Source organism: Spinacia oleracea, chromosome 6 (assembly GCF_020520425.1).
Source record: "Spinacia oleracea cultivar Varoflay chromosome 6, BTI_SOV_V1, whole genome shotgun sequence".
Lineage (NCBI taxonomy): Eukaryota > Viridiplantae > Streptophyta > Magnoliopsida > Caryophyllales > Amaranthaceae > Spinacia > Spinacia oleracea.
The window spans coordinates 101,557,691-101,580,019 of NC_079492.1; the positions used below are offsets into that span (position 1 = coordinate 101,557,691).

The window sequence follows — 22,329 nt, forward strand, 5'->3', positions numbered from 1 at the left end:
TTAATTATAATCCTACTAGGACTCTAATTAAACAAACTTTATCTATTAGGATTAGATTTAATCATATTACGAATCCCGGTAGCCTTAGGATTCCGAGTAACACACACGAGTGGCGCACAAGCACCGCACGCCCGCACGCAGGCCTTGCGGCCCACGCCGAGCGCACGGCGCAAGGCCCAGTCGTCGCAGCCTTATCCGTGCGCGCACCCAAGCTTCGGCTGGGCCTGGCTTTTGCGCTGGGCCTGGTCGTTGCTTGGCGTGTGGTTGTTGCGCTTGGCTTGCTGGGCGATGGCCCGGCTTCGTGCTGGGTCTTCGTCTGGCAGGCCTCGTCCAATGCTAATTCGTACGATACGCTTCCGATTAAATTCTCGATTCCGGAATTCATTTCCGATACGAACAATATTTAATGTTTCCGTTTCCGGAATTAATTTCCGTTTCGAACAAATATTTAATATTTCCGTTTCCGGAATTATTTTCCGATTTCGATAATATTTCCGATTCTGACAATATTTCCGTTTCATGCAATATTTCCGATTCCGGCAATATTTCCATTTCCAATAATATTTTCCGATACGTACCATGTTTCCGTTTTCGGCAACATCTACTACTTGGATAATATTTATATTTCCGATACGATCCATATTTCCGTTTCCGGCAATATCATCGTTTTCGGAGTATTCATTTCTTGCCTTTGACGATCTCAGCTCCCACTGAAACCAAGATCCGTCGATTCCGAATATCCAGAGATGGAGTATTTAATTCCATTAAATACTTGATCCGTTTACGTACTATTTGTGTGACCCTACGGGTTCAGTCAAGAGTAAGCTGTGGATTAATATTATTAATTCCACTTGAACTGAAGCGGCCTCTAGCTAGGCATTCAGCTCACTTGATCTCACTGAATTATTAACTTGTTAATTAATACTGAACCGCATTTATTAGACTTAACATTAAATGCATTCTTGGACCAAGGGCATTATTTCCTTCAACTGCTCCTCTGTTGAAGCAGAAGACAAACCCAGACTGTGATTTGAAATCATGTTTGTCGGTTTGGAAGCTTGCGTCCTTATAGCCTTTAATAATCAATTCATCATCTCCACGATAGACCAGGAAATCATCTTTGTGCCTTTTCAGGTACTTTATAATGTTCTTGGCAGCAGTCTAATGTGCCTCTCCTGGGTCTGACTGGTATCTACTCGTAGCACTGAGTACATACGAAACATTCGGGCATGTACATATGATAACATACATTATTGAACCAATCAATGATGCATAGGGTATCCCACTCATTCGTATTCTCTCATCTAGTATTTTTGGACACTGAGTCTTGCTAAGAGTCATTCCTTGAGACATGGGTAGGTGACCTCTTTTGGAGTCTGCCATATTGAACCTATCAAGTACCTTATTGATATAAGTACTTTGACTAAGTCCAACCATCTTCTTGGATCTATCTCTGTAGATCTTGATGCCCAGTATGTACTGTGCTTCTCCTAGATCCTTCATCGAAAAACATTTCCCAAGCCAATTCTTTACAGAGTTCAACATGGGTATGTCATTTCCGGTAAGTAATATGTCATCGACATATAATACTAGGAAAGAAATCTTGCTCCCACTGACCTTCATGTATACACAAGATTCGTCTACGTTCTTGATGAAGCCAAAACCACTGGCTGCTTCATCAAAACGTATATTCCAGCTCCTTGACGCTTGCTTTAATCCATAAATGAATTTCTTAAGCTTGCATACCTTTTTAGAATTCTTTGGATCCTCAAAACCCTCAGGTTGTGTCATAAACACAGTTTCTATTAAAACGTCGTTTAAGAAAGCGATTTTAACATCCATCTACCATATTTCATAATCGTAATATGCAGCGATTGCTAACATTATCCGAATAGACTTTAGCATCGCAACTGGTGAAAAGGTTTCATCGTAATCCATACCGTGGACTTTTCTGTATCCTTTTGCAACCAATCTAGCTTTGAAAACTTCTAGTTTCCCGTCCTTGTCCTTTTTCAACTTGAAAACCCATTTGCTTCCTATGGCTTGGTAGTCATCTGGGAAATCGACCAAATCCAAAACTTGATTTTCAGACATGGAGTCTAATTCAAATTGCATGGCTACTAGCCATTGCTTGGAGCTAGGGCTCGTCATAGCTTGTTTGTAGGTAGCAGGTTCATCGCTTTCAAACAATATAATTTCATGGCTCTCATACGTTAAAATATCTACATATCTTTCTGGCTGAGACCTATACCTTTGCGATCTACGCGGGGCAACAATTTCAGTTGGTTCTTGAACCTCACCAGATACTTCTAAAGATCTTTAAGTTTCAACCTGAATATCATCTGCATTATTCTCTAGAGTTTGTTGTTTGACTCGAAGTTCTTCGAGGTCTACTTTTCTCCCACTTGTCATTTTGGAAATGTGATATCTTTCCAAAAAGATAATATTTAATATTTATTATTTTATAATTTATAATTTATTAATTATTGTTTTATTATTTATTATGTTATTTATTTAAGTTCAATTCAGTTAATTTCAATTCAGTTCAGCTCTAAAGATCAGAGCCTTAGTTGAAAGTACAATTGGCGTGGTCATTACATTAGCGGAGATAGGGTGGTTGGTGAGCTGGTGGGGGCAGACGCCCACCAAAGTTAAAAAAGACATAAGTAATATATACTAGTTTCTGTAAACAAATAGAATCAATCTTGCTTGCCTCGGTGGTTGAAGGAGTCTGTAAGGGGTGTTTTGTACCTTTGATACGAGGTTGAATCCTTTTTGCGGCTTTTTCTGTTTTTACTCTCATTTCTCATTAGTTTGACGATATTTTTTTCATTCATTTTTGTATTCGTTTCGCTTTCTTTTTTTGTCAAACTTTTTTCCTTTTTATTCTTGTATGTAAACTTGTAAACCGTACTTGAATAAATGAACATGTCCAAGTTTAGTACTCCGTACATTTTATACCTCAATGAACACTTTTAAATACACGTAAAAAATACTTAGAGTTTTGATGTAAGTTTCTCGCCCCTCAATTTAAAAATCGTGCTCCACCATTGGGTCGATACCTCTACCCTAGCTAGCTCCTATATATAGAACGAAAATAATTGGTGATAAGAGCTACTCGTATGATATTTGAGCTGACATGTAACGTGTAGTGTTAGGTGCTAATAATAAAGATTAAAGATGGCTAGCCTGCTTCCTGAAATTTAAGCTGAGTTGAGAACTGCAAGCTTTTGGTTGAGTTGCTCCTTTGACACGAGATATTGACACGTTGCACGATTTTTGAAGCAATGAAGCAGTTTCCAGATATCTCATATAGAAATCATCCTAGCTTGGTAGGATACTGAGATTGCTTAATCGTCCTTGTCATTATCATTATCATCCTCATCAGCATCATTTTGATTGTGGTAGTTGAATGGCAATGGAACGGATCTGAAAGCTCTGAATTTACCAACATTGTTTAAGTGCTCATTCTCCAACCTGGAAGTAAAAATATGCATGTCTCAAACAACAGAAAACACACAGGACAAATAAATTCACAATTATACGAGTAATTTAGTTGATACCTAAAGAAATTCCAGATGCCACGACGAACTATTTCCAGACATGATATTGTGGTTGAAATTGTTGTTTTCTGCAGACCTTGGACATTAAACTCTAGAACAAGCTGCAGCCAGGCAGCTCTTAAAAGAACATTAACTACCTGGATAGTAAGCCTTGTCAGAGTTTTGAATTATGTAAAAGCAAGCACTAATTAAGTGAAACAGACTTCCAAGATAATTTATAGTGAATTACCATAGCGATGTAGTATACTGTCTTATGTGATACTAAAAGTCTGTCCCTCAAGAACAAGTTCTTGGAGTTCCGGCGTAGGAGCCCCCAGTCAACCACAATATCCCAGTATGTATTATATGCCACTGCCATAGCTGAAGTTATTAGGGCCATCACCAACCAGGGTGTTCCGCTTTTGAGTTCATAAACTGTTCTTATAACAACAGCAACTATAGCCATAAGATACTTCATTGCATTGTATCCATGTATAGAGTGTCTCTCTTGAACCAATCTACGAACACACTTTACATAAGTACTAAAATTGTTAGTATCTTCTGAAAAATAAAGTTACATAGTGAAAACCATGACAACTGAAAAAAACATGAAAAATGTGTACCTGCAAACAACGGATCCAGTAAGGTATGACTGCTATTATAAAATAAAAAGCATTGTATACTCCATACTCGTGGCACTTGGCTTGCCCACGAGGAAAATCTTGTCGACTATAGTAGCAAATGTAGAACTCGATAGACCTTATTGCCGAAATCTGATATCACAAGATTAGGAAAAAAACTCAGTAATGCATGACCAAGGAATACATTTCTAGAAGTTAAGCTCTGTTGTACATAGAAAAGTAAAAGAACCTGGCTGGTTAGCTGGTCTGCCAAGAAAAAGTCCGGAAATGTGACCTGGGAGTAAGAAACAAAAAGTATGATAAAATTACAAGTCATATCTAAGAGGCACTTGGGTTTCTTCCAGTATTATTACCTCATAAAATGGAGCACAAATGCAGCGAAATAGACATTTGATCAGAAAATATCTGCTTGAACGGTATATGATGTTGAAAGGGCACAAGGAGATACAAACAAACACCTGCGCCAAAATATTTATATCATTTGCTTGGAGAAAGTCCAGCACTGTCTCACTTTTATGGATAAATTTGTTTTAAAATTCACAGTGAGGAGAATGCATTTGGATTCATTTTCTTACCAAAAGCACTAGTAAGGGGATCAACTTTGCATAATTATTGTTTTCACTCATTGTTAAGCCAATGAGTATATTAGAATTTGCAAAGAAGCTAGCAAGAGCAAGAACTGCAAGGCCGGTGCTGAGAAGGAACACTTCTCGATAACCCACTTCAGTTCCTTGCTTAAAATTGAATATAAATGGATAATTGATTTGACAGCGCTTCCAAAAGTATATATCTCCAGCATACATGAGCATATGTAGGACTATATACAGAAATAAGCTGTAATGAAGATGATTTTTCAGTGAGAATACAACAATTTGAAAAAAGAATGAAAATGCATACGTTTATACCAAAACTTGAATCATGTTTCAAAAGATAAAGCTTGCCTGTAAAGTCCAAACATATTCTCCATATAATTGGAGCCTTGTCCTCTCTCCATAATTTTCCTGGCTCGCATTATAAGAATAATGGCTAGTGCAAGTGAAATAGTGCAACCAGCAAAGAAACCTAAAATGAGAAACACATTACCCATTTATTAGCACCAAAAGGTTCTTGCATCCAGAATTATGTCATGCCTGTATTATGAATAAAACATTTCTGGTAAACACCTGAAAGAAAGGTTACTCTGTGTTTTTCTCTTCTTTTTATTGGTCTCAGAGGCTTCATGCCTTCCCTTCGATTTGCATGAAAGAAATGTTTGATGAATATGTGTTCTACATTCTCCATGAGCTTGGTAGCCTGTATTGGAAACAAGGTTAATCACTGATTCTTGTAGAGGAATACCCGCGTAGTCTCATTCTCTCAAGGAAAAACATATACTTTTCTACTGTGAATTCCAAACTTAAATAAATCAAGTACGGAGTATTATCTTTTTTCCGCATATAAAAAAACATTACCTAGGAATCTAAGGGAGAATACTAGATTAAATCATACCTCGTCACAGCTTCCTAAGTAAGACTTGTCCACAATTTTCATGTATGATCGAGCTGCATACCTTGAGGTGGTCTGAGATCAGGCAATGTATCAGTAATGAATAATTTGTCAATTTTCTAGTAATTGTCTGACACAGGATAAGCCTGCAGATTAATACAAAGGATAATCTCTCTGGCCTCACCTTCTCATACTTTTTCATGATCTTGGCAAATGCTGAGAGGTTCATAAAGCTGGCAAAAAGCAGGAAAAATTATTTACTGACCACTGAAATAGATACGTATTGAAATCATTAGTTCCCCTAAACATGCAAGCTTCCACAGTTTGGTACCTATAGTTTTTAAGAAGCCGAAGTTCCTGGTAAAATTCTGTTAAGGCAGTTTTCAGACGTTCTTCAACTTGTTTTAACTCCTGTTTGCTAAAACTTAACTTTTTGTCCTTGAAATCCCGCAGAATACCTCGTATCACTGATATTGGACCTTGAAGTGTATCATTAATCCTGACATGATTAAGAACCTTCAAGTAATCTGATCCATCATTAGTCAGACTTGAAATTTCCTTACCACCACCAGTTTCGCTTTCGCTTGAAGAGGATGCTTGAGCTACATGATATAAATTTACAAGTTCCACATTAAGGAACATAATTCCCAAACTAGCATGACTACAACATCAAGTATAAAATTGTCAAGTACCTAAATAATAAGCATATGTTATTGTTACCTTGAGTGGTGGCTTTTAAGGGCTTTGTAGCAACTGCTGGATCAGACTCCTTAGTACCAGGGTTTTGCACCTTAATTCTCAATGCAATAAAAGCATCCATTTGCTTCTTCAACTCAGCTGCATCTTTTATAACTTGATCCATTTTATCTCGATAGAATGTATTGACTTTGTTGAGCTCCTCATCAAGTTTCTTAAAGAAGTTAACCTCATCTTCTGCACCTATTTCTTCAGACGGAAATAAGAGTCTTGTCCTGTAGAATGTCCTGTTACTCTCCCCTACCAAAGGACTAACCTTAATCACTTGGTCCTCAATATCCCCTCTACTTTGCTGATTTCTGAGCTCTATTTCTGACCCTCTAAAGGGGCTGTACATAGAAAACCTTTGTTGTAAGACTCTTAATGGTGTTTGTGGCGTTTTAGGGGCTCTAGACTGACGGATTTCCCGCAATATCCTTTTTAAGCCATTGTAATCCATGTATGCTTCTACCCACTCGGCCACCATTTGCTGCTTGTATTCCTTTCCAAACTTCATTCTGGCTACCTTTCTTTACTATCTTCAGTCACCAGCAACTCCTCTAAGGGTTAAGGCTAAATTTATCTCCGAACCTATGACATGAATTGAATACAACCAGAACAACTTTTATTGGATGATATTGAATCTTGGAATTAAAAAGAATGAAATTTGTCAAACATTTAAGACTAGGGGAACGTAAGCAAACATATTAAGATATGCTCAAGTTATTAATTATCAATTTTATTATCAATTTTATTAGAAATTGAAGTTAAGTCTTGAAAATTGATAAGCACTCTCTATCACGAAATTTTATGGCATACTCAAGTAATAGAATAACATTAAGATATGCTGATAACTTTATTTTAAAGCATTTAGCATAAAACGTTGTTGATTAATGATTATAGCTGTCATTAATTCGTTCTAAAAAATTGTAACAGCCATACAGCCACTAACATCAACACCATTTCCGTTTGACCTCATGCCTAATGTGGAGTCTAGTGATCGGAGACCATGCTGCTAAAAAAATGACTCGATCCGAGATGACCTGAATTTACTTAGCATGACGTACTTTATAAGTCTATAATATACGGAGTATCACTCAAACCATGCACTAACACATGATTTGATAGGTCTAGTTGCACCTAGAAATATATAACTTCGAGGAACTTTAATGGTGTGCTCTTCAGACTTGCTTGCAATTAGTCAAAAATTACTCTACCATTAACTTGGCCTATAGCAAATAGTTCTGCTTAGTCAGTTAGCTCTAGGAAGAACCAATTATCGTGGACTCCAACTACACTTTTTGCCAAGAACAAGTTACGGGTTAATTTTAGCATTGTCTTATCGTGGGACCTACTCAAGCAACCATTGACGTTTTGTTACCAATTGGGGTATAGACGTATAGTTGCTTAGAACAAACTCCGTGCCGGAATACACGCACCGATTTGACTTTTTGCACTATTCACATAATTTACTGTGACCCTATTTTATTTCTAGTATAAAAACAAAAGTTAGCATATAATATATTGTTGGCTTCATCTTAACATATATTTTCAAAATATTAATATTTCATAAGTTTTTATAATATGTAGTTAAAAATATTGGTGGGAAAATGTGTCGACTCGAACCGGTGCGCGCATGTATTCCGGGACGAAGAGAGTATTTAACAAGCCATGAATTTATAAATTTTAATTTAGCTTTATCATTGAATACGCTCTCATCGTAGAAAATAAATAGATAATAATAATAATAATAATAATAATAATAATAATAATAATAATAATAATAATAACAATAAAAATAAAATATACAGTGTATTATTAACAAGCCAATAATAATAAATACTCTAATACGGAGTAATGAAAAGATAGCAACGATGCAAATAAAGATTTCAATCCTTGTCCTTCATAGGAAAATGGATGACTAAATTAATAAATAAATAAAAAATTTGGATGACGAAAATAACTTCACTGATTAAATCATTATACATACGGAGTACATAAATGATGAATTACCATAGAATCTTATTATAGTAACGGAAAAAATGATAGAACGAAACACAAACATATATACCACTAGCCCATATATAAATTTGAAACTGAGAAATAAACTTTTTTTTTTTTGAGGGGCGACTGAGAAATGAACTTGATCCAACAGAATATGCTAATTAAGAGTTTAAGACAACATGGCGAATAATTAGCACACAACTAACTCAAGAATTAATTAAGTAATTTGTCGGTTGTCAAAATTCATCATGTCTAAATCATGCGTAACAAACAAGAACACGCATAATTAATTTGATTAATGAATTAATATCCAAAATCATGCTTAATCGCATAATTGCGTAAACCACGATCAAAACCAGCTGTTTTGCAACTTAAAAAAAAAGGAAAATAAGAAAAAGGAGAAGAAGAAAACCTTTAGTTTGGGTATTAAACCGCCATTGTTATCGTCTCTGTCCTCTTAAATGAACCCCAATTTCAGGAGTTGCTTACTTTTAATTTCGAACTACAAAAGGTCAATGAGGTGCGTGGTTATCCCCAACGCATGCAAATTTCGATCGTGTGAAAACTTTAACCGGGCAATTAAGCGAGTTGATATTACTTGATACTAGTGTCTACTGCAACGCAACTTAATTTTAGCCGCAAACGCAAAAAAATTTGAAATGTAAAAATGCACACTAATCTTAAACAAAAAGGTTAGCTTAAGTAGCGAATTTGTTTGATATTGTGGTTTAGAGTCCACCGTAGTGCTGTGTTCCTTAGTGCATAATAGCCGTATGATTACGCGGAAACCCGCTTCAAATTTGTTGTTAGTGTGTATTCATTAGGTTGCGTAAGTAAGCTGATTTTGATGCTGCTCCAATAATTTTGGGATTGGAATTTATGGTTATGCCCCGCTTTTTTATGAAGCGATGACGTGCCCGCGGCAAACAGTCATTACACGTGGAATTTAGTTGGCACTTTTTGAGTGATGGTGATATCTGATGTGGCTCTGATTTGTTGATTACTCCGTACTAGTACAGAGTACAGAGTACTTGGTAATAGATTAGTAACCATGACGTCGTTGAGGGATTGGAGTTGCCTAATAAATAAATAACTACTTGGTAATTTTTGAAACATAAATGTCGTCATATGAAGTTTGAGAATAAAAATCGGTTAACCAATAATTAGTGAACTAAAATTTAAGTTTAATTGATTTGTAAAAAAAAACATAACTTGGTATTTTTGAAGTAATTTACAGAATTTGTGTTGAGCAAGCCCAAAAGCATTTGCTTGCATTGAACACTAACAAGTACAAACAAGTAACAAACACTCAAACGTCCTTTGTTTACAGAAGCAGTTGGTCATTTACTCATTTTAGAAGCAGTTGGGCAATACGATTTCTCTATAACCAGGATCTTGATTTCATTCAGTAGCGCTGTCATCTGTTTCACCATCTGAGGGTAATACCAGATTGTCATCTCTCTTTAGATACGAAATACTCGTATTAAGTACTTCTGTAATGCTGTATGGTTTTTCACGTCACATACACATGAGAAACTACTAGAGTAGTTCACTAGTATAAACATTGCCTTAAATCGTAAATGTTTTTTATATACAAAAGAAAACTTGATAGAAAATTCAGATAATCTATCATGAGTGATGAGTGATGAGTGATGAGTGATGACATGCATCAGGTTTCACATGGATAGTCCCAAACAGGATCAAGCAATGTTTTGATACCAACAAGTTGTTGTAACCCATCACTGTTCTCTGCTTCCTCCATACACCTTTCAACTTGTGGGTATAGTTGTTGCACATAAGTCAGTATCATACTTAGCTTTCCCAACTGTATGCCTGCCTGCTTCAACAGCTTCGTACAAACAAAGCGTACTAGTCCCAAGGCAGACCCAAACTCCTTTCTTTGCAAATTTGTTCTACACCCAATGAGAAATATTATCCCAACAATGTCTAATATCTCATTATTTATTCCAACTAGTTGAACCATCATTCCAATTAACTTGCTAAATGCTGGGAACTTCTCATTTCCTATTTCTTTATCATCTTCCTCATCATCACCTGACTCTGACCATTTCAATTCATAAAGCTCAATACTTGCTAAAATTGACATCCACGGATGGATATACATCTCATCATCACTCTCTTCCATTGACTGTTTTAGCATGTTCCTAGATCCCAATCCTAGAATCACATCAGGCATCCATTGTTTTGCTAAACTGACCATACGTGCTGCATAACCAGGTCCACAGTACAACTCTATTGAGGCTATTAGATCAAGCAGATGATTCGCAACTTCATACACTTCTTCAGGAGCAGGACAATCTTCTTTGGTGCTTGCAAGAACTATATTAAGCAACTTCGCTGCATAACTGAAACTACTCTTCAAGCACAAATGGACTTCTCTCAGTTGTTCTTCCTCAAACTTCAATTCATCATGAAATATTCGTTTTAAGATGGATTTCATGTTCTGCATATATGAAGTCGTGAAACGCAGAACCCTTTGTCTGTGAAAGAGGAAGTCCATTGCTGAAACATCAACTATCAACTTCAGAACTGCGGTGCAAATCTTCACTGAATTCAACATTTTTCTTTTGTATGAAAAGGGAGATCCTACAAAAACAAGCGGTTCAATCAAAATAGAAGACCATGTTAACAACTCCTGAAACTCCAGTTAACACTGCATAACTCGAGAGACTAGAGGCTTTAAATGAGACTGAGAGGGAACATGATAATCCTTCCATCTCAAATTAATGCCTTGACTTGTAGCAGGGCATCTCAAGAAATCCAATGAAGGATGTTGAAAGTAATTCTAGACTTAAATAACGGCATTTTAAAAGAAGAAATTCTGGAGTTAAATACAAGTACTGCAGGCACATCCCAAGACAATGAGAATTATATTTGAAAAAATTTACCGAGTAATTCAATACGACACCAAGTGCTTGTACTTTAAATTAAACTCAGGAATGAGCAATACAAGTTGAGCTCAAGATCAGAATGATGAAAAACACATCACAATGGGACTTTTCTGAGATCCCTGTTTCTGTTTTGTTTTTAGTCTCGCAAATAAGTTTTGTAATTACTTGTATGAAAGCACAAATGCACAATAACTGTAAACGAAATCATAACATGAAGTGGTCCTTGGTTATGTCATTACAGTGGGACAACCAATATCATATTTCAGGCACAATCTAATTTGGACAAATGTAGAAAGACAATTATATGGAGAGCTAGATGATTCAATTATAATGGTGCCAAAAAATGTCATACTAAGCTCAACAAATCAAAACTTTTCCTGTTCCCATCATTCCAAGTGAACACTGATAAGTTAAAAGGGAGCATGTTGCTTACCTTTATCATCGGAACAAGAGCCATCTACATGAGAGTCTCCTTTCTTTTGCCTGCGGAGCTGAACAGTCCTGTTGCTACATAACTTACATCCTGACGATATTGATCCAAATTTTGCTAAACCTCCAGCATCAAGTACTTTCTCTGTACAGTTGAGCAAATGATCCAATGTCTTGTCCACAAGTGTTTGCTGGAATGGAATGAAAAGACATTGGCAACAATCGTCAATTTCGCCATATGTTGCAGCTACACTAATACAGTAATGGATTGACCAAGCAGTCATGCACAGTTGTATATAGCTTGTAAGTTGTAACACAACCTCAAACTAGTATAAAAATATTATGGGCCAAAAAAAAATATTCAAGAGAAAAGACCTCTTTCAATAACAATAATAGCCAAATTGGTTATAATGACCTTCAACATATTACTGTTAAAGAGCATTTTAACCCTACTGGTACATAAGATACCAACCATATACCTTTAGCAAAGGAGGTTAGAATGCAAATAACAAACAAATATATTCAAGAAAAATGAATGCTATTGGCAATTAGTTGTTTAAATATAATAAGGACTAAAAATATGATTACTTGCCTCCTCTACTAATCCAGAAGTTGGTGCATTATTTTCCCTGTCATTTTGGTCATCAAAATTATAGATACTAATGTGTTGGAGAGTCATGTGCAGAGAAAGAGCCATGTAAGCATCCACCACCAACGCGTCCATAAAATCATAACACATACTATGTCCTACACTTATTTGAGATATGATCTTCAAGGAAACAATCACCACTTTAAAGTGCTTGGATTTGAACATTGCTTTTCGGCTAATCTCTGAAGCCAATAGATCTTTTATTTGCCATGCTATTCCTACAGAATTTCGGTAACTATTCTTGAATTCTGATGGTCCTTTTCTATTGACATGTTTTCCTTGTCCTGATTCTCTAGAGAGTTTGCTTTTCTTCCTCTTTGCAGACGGTGTTATGTCCCTGGGTATTTCAATGCTGAAGTATTCATTACACTTGATAGCAGTGTCTTGCAGGAGCCTTGACATGGCCTCAAACATATGGTCAAACCATTTACAGGATATAACCAGTTTGTGTGCAGACCGCACTTCAGCTTGCTTTTCTTCATTATCAGACAAACTGTGACAATTTGAGACTGCAGCTAAGCATTTTTCGAGTAGTCCCGTTTCACCAACCGGAGAGACAATAGAAATAATATCAAACAAAGAGGATTGAGCATTCCCAAACACTGCAGCAGCCAAAAAACCCTTAAGTTTTTCACCTGAAAATAAGTCCTTGAGTGGGTCTCTACGAGATGACTCATTTGCTAGATTCCTGCAAAGATGGTCTAATGCAACAAATATTCCCTTGATATGATCTGCATCAAGTCTATCAGATGCAAGGATTATATCAGTAAGAACTCTGACTAGTTCTGTTAGAGACTTTGAAGATGCTCCTTCTGACGAAAGAAATTCACAAAATCTTGCACCAGCCACAGGAGACCTTTCAATTAGTGTGATAGTGCGAGTGCATGCCTCTTCTATTTTGACCTTTGCTGGGAAGTATGATGGTAAGAGCAGACGTACAATTTTTTGAGCAACAGGTGGTTGATCATTTGCAAGAGTAGTCAGTAGAACATCCAAATCAACCACCTAGAGATTAATACAAATCAACATTAGTCAACAAGGAACGAGAATAATAGGTGGCAATTACTGAAGATACTAATGCTAAGTCGGTTCTCTCTTACCTTATTAAACTGAAACCCTCGAACATCCATAATGAGAAGTAGGAGATCAGCCATAGCAATTCGAACAGAGAGAACCGGATCCATAATCATGCTACGCAATCTAGGTAGGAGGACTTTAAGGAGTTCATGGGCTTGAGGATTGCCCATCAAATAAATTATACCACTCAACGTGGAGAATCTAACCTCATTGGATACATCATGCGACATATCATCAAAAATTATAGTTATTATTTTGGTGATAGTGGAGGAAGGAATAATTTCCCAGAACAAGCGAAGAATTCGGCAACAACCTTCTACAGCAACAACTCTCACATCAGGACAATCATCTTTAAGTAATTTCTCCAACAAGAAAGATTGTTTTTCAAGCAATGTGTCCTTGGCCTCTTTTGTAGCATCTGGATCTTCAAGTGGGAAAATGTCCAAGAGTAAATGAAGAGCATTCAGCCGAACATTTGAATTTGCAACCTGCAATTGTAAACAGCATTTTGGGTAACAACAAAAACAGGATCATACTTGGTTAGCAAAAAGTAATCCGTATCAGTTATCAGTTCATAATGCCAATCACAAAAAAGACATCCTTCTTCCCTTGCACTGCTTAGCTTTAGCGCACAGTTCTTAGAGGTAAATTACATACATGGTGCCTGTCTTCCCATTCTTTAAAAAATTCACATGATTTAACAAAATTATAACTGTGTAGATGCGTGTCAACACTCAACACCATTGGAACTCCAAAAAGGTCGCCATCTTGTTGGAATTGTTCAAAAAATTACGGCTATCATGTAGAATCACCCGTTCTTAAAGGAATTACCAAGTGTCTTTGCTAGAACAACACCTTCAGCCGAAACACTAAACACTACAAAGCAAAATAAAAAGGAGCCAACCAATAGTATTCTGTAAGAAGAAATGCCATTCAAAACCATCTCTCAACACGTTATGGAAAATAATCACTCTTTGCATCTAAACGACTAATATCAGCTGTACTATCCCTAATCTGACAGAAATAACAGCATACTAATAATGTTCAGACGGCTTATGGTTAACACAACACAGAAAGAAAGCACATAAACTATACAGCAGCAAAAACATCCAATTCATAGCAACTTAATCAGATTACTCACAAATATAAGTAACTATTATTCCATGAAGAGAAGGAAAATCATCCAAAATACCTGCAATGACCGGAAAATCACAGGCTCGGCCACTCGATATAGGATCTTCTCTACCCCATCAGTAGTCCTCTGATTGATGAACCCTCCTAAAACCCTCCTAACAGAAGCTGCAAGGGAAGCAGAAGCAGCATATATAGCGGCTTCAATCAAACCCTGCAAAAACCCATCTTCAATTTCCTTCCTAAGATCACCTTCCACACTCTTCCACCCTTTAAACAAAATTTCCCCATAAGCCTCCAAAATTGACTTCCTCCCAAAAGGAATTTGGGATCTGATCATTGCCAACACCTCCTTCAGAAGCTGAAAGCTTAAACCGAACAAAAAGGCAATAAATCGCCTTCCATCATCAGTCTTTAAATACAGCGGGGTAATCACACAACGAAGCAGCAACAGCTTTAAATCCTCTATACTCTCATCCTCAAAATCAAACAAAACAAAAGATTCTCTTAACCCATAAACCCTATGAACATCAACCTTTTTCTTTAAAGTTAACGACCTCGAAACAAGAAAAGGCAGGAATTGAGAAATCAACAACTCTCTCCCAACAAGCTCCTCCTTCCACCATAGTTCACACAAGTTAGAAATCTCGGACAAAAGAACATTATCGGACTCGAAAAGGATCAAATTGTCGTGTAGTTCTCGAACAGCAGGGAACAAATCGTCGGGAGAGAAAACATTTTGGGGATGTTTTGTAGAAATTAGGGTAATGTAAGCGTAGAATTGAAGATTTTGGAGGTGGGATTTTTGTTGAAGGGGTTCTTCGACTTGGGTGATTGAGTTCCGGGAAGATCTTCGAGGTTTTTTCGATGGCGGCGAAGGCGGGGTTCTGGGGTTTGAGGGGGTTCTGTAGGAAGCGATGGAACGAGAAATGAAGGAGCGAAGAGAGAGAGGGAGAGAAGTTGAGAGGTCTGAAGAAGGTTTGATGGAGTGGATCAAGGATTTAAGTGAAGGTCTTGCTGATTTCAGAGAGAGTTTGGTGGCTGATTCTAGAAATGAATCTGCTGAATTTTGCAGAGAAGAACGAAGCCGTTTCTCCATTTTTAGGAGAGAGAAATGAGGAATGGAGCAATATGAGTGAATTTGAATTGCTGAACAATGGCGCTCAATTTTCTCATTTCTATTTACTGAGAGAAGAGGGAGTCAGGGAGGGAGGGAGGTCAATCGGCAGAGGACGGTCCCTCCATATTGTCCAAACGACCACACCCACGCCCATACCCATACCCATACCCATACCCACTAAGGGGTGTTTGGTTTGCGGATTTTAGGTATGAACTATGAAGTATGGGTTTAGAATGGTCTAAATTCATATTGGCCCTGTTTGGCAAATGGCTTTTTGCTGGCTTTTTGGTTGGCTTTTGGCCGTTGGCTTTTAAATCTGGTCAAACAGCCAAAAACTATGTTTGGTAATTGGCTTTTTAGCTAGCTGAAAAGCCAGCTTTTCCGCCAAAAATAAAAAGCTAGTTTTATTAGCTTTTTGGAGTTGGCTTTTGGCTTTTCACTATCTAAATTACTTTTTTGTCCTTGTTTTTTACTAATTAACTACTCCCTCCGTCTCTTTTTGTTTTTTACGTTTTCCTTTTTGGGTATTTCAAAATGTTCTTTACATTTACTTTTATATTATCATATAAATGACTTAATATTCTATCAAAATTTGTGTCTAATTATTACTTTAACCAATGAATTTCATTGGGTCATTTAATCTCTCACACTTTTCCTTTGGAACATTAAAATTTTCTCATTTCCCAATATCAGAATTTTGATAAAAGTGAAAACATTATAAATAAACGTAATTTATCTTGTTTAAATAAAAAAGTTGAGGAATCTCGATGCAAATTAATTAATCCTTAAAAAGCGTGAAAAATACCAAACGTAAAGAACAAAAAGAGACGGAGGGAGTAATAATTAATCATTTAATACTCCCATTAATAATTAATAATTAATAATTAATAACTAATAACTAATAACTAATAACAACTAACAACTAAGAACTAATAACTAATAACTAATAACTAATAAGTAATTATTAATTAATAATTAGTAATAATTAATAATTAATTATTGATTATTGATTATTGATTATTGATTTTTGATTATTGATTATTGATTATTGATTATTGATTATTAATTATTAATTATTAATTATTAATTAGTATTTATTAATTAGTAACAATTAATTATTAATTAATAAGTAATTAGTATTTATTAATTAGTAACAATTAATTATTAGTTATTAGTTAAAATAATATTCTACTAATACTACTGCATAAAGTAATTTATTTTTAATGTATATTTAATTTATTTGTTATTACGTTTTACTCCGTACATAATACAGAGTATGTATTAAAAATTAAAAAAAGACATTAAATGTCCTTAAATGTCATTTTACATAGCTACAGCCAACAGCCAACAACTGATTTTACCAAACATATTTGTAACCAATTCATAGTCAAAAAGCTAACAAAAGCAGCCAACTTGAACATCTAGTCAAACCAACCAAGTAAAACAGCCGACAGCCAACAGCCAACAACCAACAGCCTATTGCCAAACAGGGCAATTATGTGTTTGTTTGAAAAATTTAAGAGTTTCAAACTCGTACCTCAAACACACAATATATGGGGTTTAGAAACTTAGGGGAGAGGTGGGTATGACTCATACCTTTACTCTAGGTATCAAATAAAAAAACACTCATCCTTAAACTGAACCAAACACATGGTATTAAGAATCAAGTTCCAAATCTATACCACCTAGATATCATTCTTGATTCCAACCCCATACCAGTGTGCGAAACAAAAGCCCCTTAGAAGTAGGGATGGAAATCATATCCGAGTCCGACCCGATCCGAAGGAAAAATTCCGAGTCCGAGTCCGAATCCGAATCCAAATTATTTCAAAGTGTATTATTTTTCGTACATAACTTATTTTTAAAAGGAAGTTCCCAATTTAATCTAATATATTTAATTAAAGCGCGTATATTTGTAATTTATTAGAAAATCATTAGATTTTGGTAAATGAGAAATAGGATTTCTAATTTATTTTAGAATTAAAAAAAAAATACAAGTTCTATGTAAGTAAAGTTACCGCATGAATGGATGTGGATGACCCGAGTCCGATCCATTGTCATTCCTACTTAGAAGGCGTTTGGTTCGCGAAATTTAGGTATGAGGCATGGGCTTAAAATGACTAAAATGCATACATTTGCTTGGTTTACAATATTACTAGTCTTGCACGCAATGCGTGCGAGATTATACACAAACTAAAATCATAGATGGAAAAATTAAAGAGGCAGAGAGTCTAATGATCCAGTTTGTTGAGCGTGGACTTCTATTTCCTTGTTGAATAACTTAATGAACTGCCAAGGATTTTTCTGTGTGTGGATGAAGTTCCGAAAGGCTTTGTTTAAGGAGTCATTTCTCATTTTCTCCGACCACTATTTTAGTCGAGGTGGAGGCTTGCGAGAGTAGGAATTTTTGTTAGGTTATGATACATATGACAGTTCATAAATCATGCGGAAAAACCATAAAGCCAGGAAAGCATATTATTTACACATAATCATTTAGCATAGTATAGATGCATACATGTTGTAGCATGCCTTCCCTAGCTGCGCCCGAACCGAACAAGAACAAGTCTTTAGGACTACAAATGTCGTCCCTCCGTAGATAGTCCACAGTACGTTCGGATCCGCCTCAAGTTAGACCAACTAGAATCGCCCTTAAGGTTACTAGGAATTTCGGCTATGTGTTTGCAAGTGTATGGCTGATTTTTATTTCAAAAACTTACCATTTGAATACTTCAATCGTTCCTGCAAATAATGACCTTAGGCCCTTATTTATAGAGGTATGAAAAAAGAACTGGAATCCTATTAGGATACTAATTAGTTAAACTAGAATCCTAGTAGGACTCTAACTAATTAATTTTATCCTTTTAGGATTAGGAATTTAATCATCAAACAAATCCTATACAATTTAGGTTTCGTATGTGAACACAAACTCTACACGAGCATGACCCACGAGCGTGCAGGCCATGCCCGCGCACAGCCCACACGGCCGCTCGGCCCACGCGAGCCGCAAGCCCACGCGAGCAGCAGCACAGCTCGCAGCCCATTGCTGCGCGCGCTGCCATGGCCTGCTGGGCCTGGCCTTGCGCTGGGTCTGGCGTGGCTTTGGCTGTTCGTGTGGCGCGCTTGGCTTGCTGGGCGATGGTCTGGCTTCGTGCTGGGCCCTCGTCCGGCATGCCTCGTCCGGCAGGCCTCGTCCGATGCTTATTCGTACGATACGCTTCCGATTAAATTCCCGGTTCCGGAATTCATTTCCGATACGAACAATATTTAATATTTCCGATTCCGGAATTAATTTCCGTTTCGAACAAATATTTAATATTTCCGTTTCCGGAATTATTTTCCGATTCCGATAATATTTCCGATTCTGACAATATTTCTGTTTCCGGGAATGTTTCCGATTCCGGCAATATTTCCATTTCCGATAATATTTTCCGATACGTACCATGTTTCCGTTTCCGGCAACATCTACGACTTGGATAATATTTATATTTCCGATACGATCCATATTTCCGTTTCCGGCAATATCATCGTTTCCGGAGTATTCATTTCTTGCTTGTGACGATCTCAGCTCCCACTGAAACCAAGATCCGTCGATTCCGAATATCCATAGATAGAGTATTTAATGCCATTTAAATACTTGATCCGTTTACGTACTATTTGTGTGACCCTACGGGTTCAGTCAAGAGTAAGCTGTGGATTAATATCATTAATTCCACTTGAACTGAAGCGGCCTCTAGCTAGGCATTCAGCTCACTTGATCTCACTGAATTATTAACTTGTTAATTAATACTGAACCGCACTTATTAGACTTAACATAGAATGCATACTTGGACCAAGGGCATTATTTCCTTCAATTTTGACGCATCAGGATGACCTTGGCCTAGATATTTCTCTCGGAACTTCATTGTTGCACATCCGCAATATTTCTCTCCCTCTCCCTCTCCTTTATTTGCATACATCATATCATTTTTTTCCATCAATTCGATCTACATACTCGAATAATAAGTGTTGATAGCATTTATGATAGAATATATTAGAAAGCCAAAAGTCTTTATATTTATTTTGTAAGTAAATGTAACAATTCAGTTACGTAATTGTAGCTCAATTACTTGATTGTATGCTAATTACATTCTTGTACGTTACACTGTTGTACGCTTGTATATATGGCAGTTTTGTCATACTAATTAATCAAAAAATAAACTTCCGATATTATAGAAATAGAAATGACAACAATTAAGGTGAGGGGAGTTATTCTAGCATAAAGAGGTGAATATGATTTTTATTGTCTTGTCAGTTATGGAAGAAGAGAGAATCTCCTCCATATATTCATCCAATATATCTCCTGCACATCTATTCTAATATTTAATAGCGGAGAAGTTGGAGAGCCACATGTCCCCCTCCTGAAAATTAAAATTTCATTACATTTTTTAATTTATTTTTTATTTTAAAAAAGAGAAGAGTTTACAGTTATTTCCTGTCAATTCCATCAAAACCAGAATGTCCCGTCACGAATTCACGCCGTTTCATCTCTTTGGCTCTCACAGTGTCCTATCAGTTCTCATTCTTTCACCCAAATACTTATATGTTTACTCTCCCCATTTTCCTCTCCTGTTGAATGGCAATTTTGATTACCCATTAGATTTTATCTCATGTTCTTCATCTCATGAGTAATTTATTTTTTTATTTGATCTTGTTCAATTAAATTACAATTTTAGATTCATCAATTTTCCAATATCTCTCTCTCTCTCCAATGTAAGTCTATCACTTCATCTAATCTAATTTTTTTTTTGGTAAGTAAGGAGAAATATATTATAGCTCAAAAAACAGTATTACAACCTAGACAGGATAGACCAAAGGAAACACCCCAAAGGCCAACCTTGAACAAACCAGCAGATTCAACACAATGAATAAAAAAAGACTAGAATGATTACAAAGCTAATAACCATTCTCTATCTAGATCACTAAGTTTCTTGCCACTGATACTGATGATCCCGTGCTTAACATCAAACTGTAAGAGATACACTTTCCTTAAACGGCTGTATTTTAATTTGGTACTCCCTTCGTATTTTAAAAAGAGATACACTTTCCTTAAACGGTTGTATTTTAAAAAGAGATACATTTTCCTTTTTGACATATTTTGGTCTCCATTTCCCACTTTTAAATATTTCTCTCTTTCTTGTGTTCTCCACACTTACCCACATCATCTTTTAACTATAATAAATGATCAGTGCGTCTCATGTGTGACCAGTCACACCATCAACTTGATGGTGTGACGCACGCAATTAATATGGAGAAAGTTATAAACGAGTGTTACTTGACTTCTATGCTGGTGTTACTTATACATTGTATTCGCCGTTACTTTTTTTCTGTTTTACTGCAGTTTCTTGAATTTCATGTTAGAGGTTTCTTGTATAGACGAGTGTTACTTGATACTATATGCTGGTGTTACTTATACATTGTATTCGTCATTATTTTTCTTATTTTATTGCAGTTTCATGTAAAAGGTTCCTTGTATAGACTAGTGTTACTTGACTTTCTATGATGTTACTTGTACGTTGTATTCGCTGTTATTTTCTTGCGTTTACTACATTTTCTTGAATTTCATGTTCGAGGTTCCTTGTATAGACCGGTGTTACTTGATCTTTTATGCTGATGTTACTTTTAGTTATTGCATTTTCTTCAATTTCATGTTAGAAGTTCCTTGTATAAACTGGTGTTACTTGAATTACTATGCTGATGTTACTTATACCTTGTATTCGCGGTTACTTTTTTTGTTTTATTGCAGTTTCATGTAAGAGGTTCCTTGTATAGATCGGTGTTACTTGACTTTCTAAGATGATGTTACTTGTACGTTGTATTCGTGTGTTATTTTCTTGTGTTTACTACATTTTCTTGAATTTCATGTTCGAGATTCCTTGTATAGACTGGTGTTACTTGACCTTTTATGCTGATGTTACTTTTAGTTATTGCATTTTCTTCAATTTCATGTTAGAGGTTCCTTGTATAAACTGGTGTTACTTGAATTTCTATGCTGATGTTACTTATACCTTGTATTCGCGGTTACTTTTTTTTGTTTTATTGCAATTTTTTCAATTTCATGTTAGAGTTTCCTTGTATATACTGATGTTACTTTATTTTCTATGTTGATGTTACTTTATTTTCTATACTCATGTTACTTTATTTTCTATGCCGATGTTACTTTGTTTTATGCCTTTAAACGCGTTGGGTTTATTTATAAGTGTGAACATGTCACACCATCAAGTTGATGGTGTGACTGGTCTCATATAAGAATTGAGGATAAATGATTCACCCACTATCCCACTTTGATCTTATTTTAATAAATTCAATTCACTCTCCTAAAATTATGTGCCGGCTAAAGTTTATCTCTTTTTAAAATACGAAAGGAGTATTACTTTTGTTAAACTATTTCGATGTTTGCTACATAAATAATGTCTTTGCGAAATAAATTTCCGCTTACTTATTCATTGATGTTATAAAATACATGTAGTATCACAGATTTATTTTACATTTAATTTCCCACGCATCGCGTACAGGTAAGGCCAGTATTTTGAGATATTTAGCCCTCTTTGTCCCTATATGTTAGAGT

General features: G+C 36.0%; 2 protein-coding genes across 2 annotated transcripts; both read right to left on the bottom strand.

Annotated features, from left to right (window-relative positions):
• Nucleotides 1-2,931: 2,931 nt before the first annotated feature.
• Nucleotides 2,932-9,139, bottom strand: LOC110785066 (phosphate transporter PHO1 homolog 10). Its single transcript, XM_021989516.2, has 14 exons — nt 8,820-9,139; nt 6,389-6,994; nt 6,000-6,270; nt 5,853-5,901; nt 5,672-5,743; nt 5,347-5,476; nt 5,125-5,245; nt 4,759-5,017; nt 4,537-4,641; nt 4,413-4,457; nt 4,166-4,315; nt 3,793-4,071; nt 3,564-3,700; nt 2,932-3,477 (listed from the first exon to the last, which is right to left on the bottom strand). The coding sequence occupies exons 2-14, from the start codon at nt 6,918-6,920 to the stop codon at nt 3,351-3,353; spliced, it is 2,277 nt and encodes a 758-aa protein (XP_021845208.1). The 5' UTR covers nt 6,921-6,994; nt 8,820-9,139; the 3' UTR covers nt 2,932-3,350.
• A 797-nt stretch (nt 9,140-9,936) lies between these two features.
• Nucleotides 9,937-15,811, bottom strand: LOC110785067 (uncharacterized). Its single transcript, XM_021989517.2, has 5 exons — nt 14,667-15,811; nt 13,498-13,962; nt 12,341-13,402; nt 11,753-11,939; nt 9,937-11,014 (listed from the first exon to the last, which is right to left on the bottom strand). The coding sequence occupies exons 1-5, from the start codon at nt 15,702-15,704 to the stop codon at nt 10,077-10,079; spliced, it is 3,690 nt and encodes a 1,229-aa protein (XP_021845209.2). The 5' UTR covers nt 15,705-15,811; the 3' UTR covers nt 9,937-10,076.
• Nucleotides 15,812-22,329: the final 6,518 nt, after the last annotated feature.